Consider the following 3,497-nt stretch of genomic DNA (forward strand, 5'->3'; position numbering starts at 1 on the left):
TCCAAGGATGGGGGCCAATCCCAGGGGGCAGGACTCTGCTAGGATCCCCAGCCTGGCCATGCAATGCCTTCATGCTGAGAAGGCTTCCTGGAGGAGCTGCACCAGAGAGAGGGGATGTGTTTAGCCTGGTGAGGAGAGTGGGGCGGATGTGGTCAGGCTAGCTGAGGCTCAGCAGAGACGGATGGGCCAGGATGGGGATGGGTGCCCAGAGCTTGCCACTGTCTCCCATGCCCCTGCCTTCTCTGGCCTGCCAGCCCTCCCACCCTCTGTTATAGGAGATGCATGTATTGTGGGGGCCATCAACCCAGAGCTGTACAAGTTCCCAGAAGACAAAAGTGAGACCGACTTCCCCGACGGCTGCCTGGGGCGGCTGTGGTTCTCAGTGGAATATGAGCAGGAGGCCGAGCGGCTGCTAGTGGGCTTGATCAAGGCACGGCACCTGCAAGCCCCCTCAGAGACCTGCAGCCCCCTGGTGAAGCTCTACCTGCTGCCCGATGAGCGGCGCTTCCTCCAGTCCAAGACCAAACGCAAAACCTCCAACCCGCAGTTTGACGAGCACTTCATCTTTCAGGTACAGCCTCTGGAGCAGGCAGGGTCTGTTTCCCTCCGCGTTGCTGGAAAGGTGCAGACCTACAGGAGAGCCCAGCCTCCTGTACCAGCCAGGGCCCTGTAGCTCCCGGGACCCTTGATGCCACCAGCTCTGCTTTACCTAGTCTGCTAGGTTAAGGCCTATAGGAGCTGATCCCTGATAGAGGGGCAGGGGAGAGATTTGGTGAGTGGTGACCAGAAGCCTGGGCTCCCCTGTCCTGACTGTCTGGAAGAGAGTGGGTGAGAACACAATTTTAGAGAAACTACTGAATGCCAGGCCCTGGCCTATGGGGCTCAGGGGAATTATCCCAAAGGCCTGGAGCAGTATGGGGTTTCCGGCAAGTTTATCCAAGGAAGGCAAGACAGGCCTCAGCGTGAGTGCAGGAGCTTCCTGTGCTGTCAGAGGCCAGCGCGGGGCCCGAGTGGCCTCCCAGGGTGGGTCTGGTGCCTTGCTGCACTTTGGGCTGGCTGGCTCAGGCTCTGGAGGTGGAGAGTCTGTTGGGGCACCGAGCAAGTTTCACAGGGGCCTGGGAGCCTTAGCAGGTGACTCCTTAGGGGAAGGAGTCATCGAGACCTGCCAAGAGGCCTTGGACAAACATGTTCTCAAGAGCTGGGTGGCAAGCTAGGCAAGAGGTGAGGTGCAGCCAGTCAGCTTTCGGGAGGAGTGTGACTGCCGAGGCCAGGGCCATCACTTGTGCCTTCCGCCCTGGCTGAGAGCTGGGAAGAGGGGTGCCGTCGGGCCTGGTCCCGGGCCGTCTTTCTGAGGCCAGGGCTGTGAGAATTCACAGGTGAATCGCTCTTCTCGAGACATCAGAAGCCAAGGCTGCAGCCTTGCTGACATGCAACACGTCATGCTTGCAGGCTAATTTTTCTTAGCTCATCACTTCCCCACTCTACCTCGCCCCAGCTTGATCCAGTCCCTCTGTGGAAAAGGGAGAAGGGGAAAGAAAAGAAAATCAATATTAATGGGCCACCTGCTGTAGGTCAGACACTGTGATTGGGGTTTTACAACCAGAGAGGAAGATCCATGATCCCCATTTCACAGGCGAGAAGGCCAAATCTCAGGGAGGGGAGGGCTGGCATGCCCAGCTCTGACAGCAGAGACAGGCTGGTGCCCCAGGCTCCTGGGCCTTTGCTACAGTGCAGGGTGGTGGCGGGGCCATACTCACCGTGCAGCCATGTCACTTGGTGCTCCGGTTAAACGGCAGATTCCAATTCATGGGTCTGGGCTGGGGCCCAAGATCCTGCATTTCTAACAGGGCTCCAAGTGGTGGTGGACGCTACAGGTCCTCGGACCACACTCTGTGTAGCAAGGTCCTGGCACCTACCTCCACTTTCCAGGGGTACACGGCTCTGCTGCTGAGAAGGGTCCCCTGAAAATGCCTAGGTTTGGGGATGTGGGTCCCTGGTTGAGACACCCGTTCCCAAAAGCACCCATGTCCAGAATAACGAGTCACACCATCCCATCCCCTACCCCCATGCCTGACTCTGGCTGGTGTCCTTGTCTCCCCCAGGTGTCCAGCAAGACCGTCACCCAGAGGGTGCTGAAGTTCTCCGTCTACCACGTGGACAGGCAGAGGAAGCACCAGCTCCTGGGCCAGGTGCTCTTCCCCTTGAAGAATGAGACCCTGGTGGGGGGCTGCCGGCGTGTCATCTGGAGAGACCTGGAGGCCGAGAGCCTGGAGGTATGGTCGATGTCACCATGGCTATGCCACTGAGCATCAGCCGGCAGGTGTGCACAGGGCCCAGTACCTGCTGGCGGCATGAGCCCTCAGCATCCCGCACACCACCCTACAACAGCGACTCAGGGAGGAGGGCCCAGGCCCCGAGCAGCATGGGACAGGGGGGAACAGATATGCCCCTGGGCAGGGAGGGGCTGCTTGAGGTCCTGTTGTCACACTGGCCATCAGACTCCCTGGAGCAACCTGAAATATCCACATTTGGATTCTTATCTAGGTTAGACAGCTATGAGAGATGACACCACAAATGGTCCAGCCCAGGGAAATGTTTCCCCCAGCCCATCACCCCCCGGGAAGGCCCCAGCTGGCTCAGACCTGGGTGTGACTCCTTAGGTCTGGTCCACAGGACTGCACAAGCTCCTTAAACTCTCCAGACCACAGTTGCCCCATCCTTAAAATGACAGTGGAACTCAAAGGAGACCATGCGGGTGTGTCGCATGGACCGCTGGGAGGAAGCAGGAGGCTCTCTGGGGGTTCTGTGACCCCTTCGGCACTTGCCGAGTAACAGGATGGGGTGCTTCCATCTTGGCCTCCCCAGCCCCCCTCGGAGTTTGGCGACCTCCAGTTCTGCCTCAGCTACAACGACTACCTGAGCCGCCTGACGGTGGTTGTGCTGCGTGCCAAGGGCCTCCGGCTCCAGGAGGACAGAGGCATTGTCAGTGAGTTTCTCCCTTTCCTCCTGGGGAAGGTCCCGCCCACCGAGCTTACAGCCTGGCGCTACAGTTCAACCTCACCCCTGACCATCCAGTTTCTGCTTGCATACACCCTATCATGGAGCACTCACTACCTCACAAGACGTGCTGTCCCTCGGTCGACAGTTCTGGTGCAGGAAGCCTCTTCCTGTGTTGAACCCAAAGCTGTATCTCCTTGGCCTCCCCTACTGAGGGTTCTAACCCAGCCGCAATACCAGGCCCTGCCCCTCCTGTTTCCTGAGGCAGCGTCTTGGCTCTTTGAACTGTCCTGCCCACCTCCACCTCCACCTTTCCATCAGCGGCATGGGTCCAGTTCCTCCAGGGTGAGGCCTGCACCTCCCTCCCCCCAGGGGAAGAGCCCCCGACTCAATGGGCACTGATGCTTGGCCTCCCAGAACCCAGGAGCTGCAGGAGGGGAGGCCTTGGTTCACCCCACATGTCCCACCCCATTTGGGCTCACCCCACACATCCCACCCAT

General features: G+C 59.3%; 1 protein-coding gene across 1 annotated transcript; it reads left to right on the plus strand.

Moving 5' to 3' along the window:
• Positions 1 to 254: 254 nt before the first annotated feature.
• LOC116465617 (synaptotagmin-15-like) lies at positions 255 to 3,342 on the plus strand (the record flags this gene model as incomplete). Its single annotated transcript, XM_032148622.2, has 3 exons — positions 255 to 571; positions 2,103 to 2,273; positions 2,866 to 3,342. Coding segments are annotated over 3 exons (965 nt in total), but the record flags the coding sequence as incomplete, so codon positions are not given.
• Positions 3,343 to 3,497: the final 155 nt, after the last annotated feature.

The sequence above is a fragment of the Hylobates moloch genome, unplaced genomic scaffold (assembly GCF_009828535.3).
Source record: "Hylobates moloch isolate HMO894 unplaced genomic scaffold, HMol_V3 SCAFFOLD_7236, whole genome shotgun sequence".
NCBI classification, from domain to species: Eukaryota; Metazoa; Chordata; class Mammalia; order Primates; family Hylobatidae; genus Hylobates; species Hylobates moloch.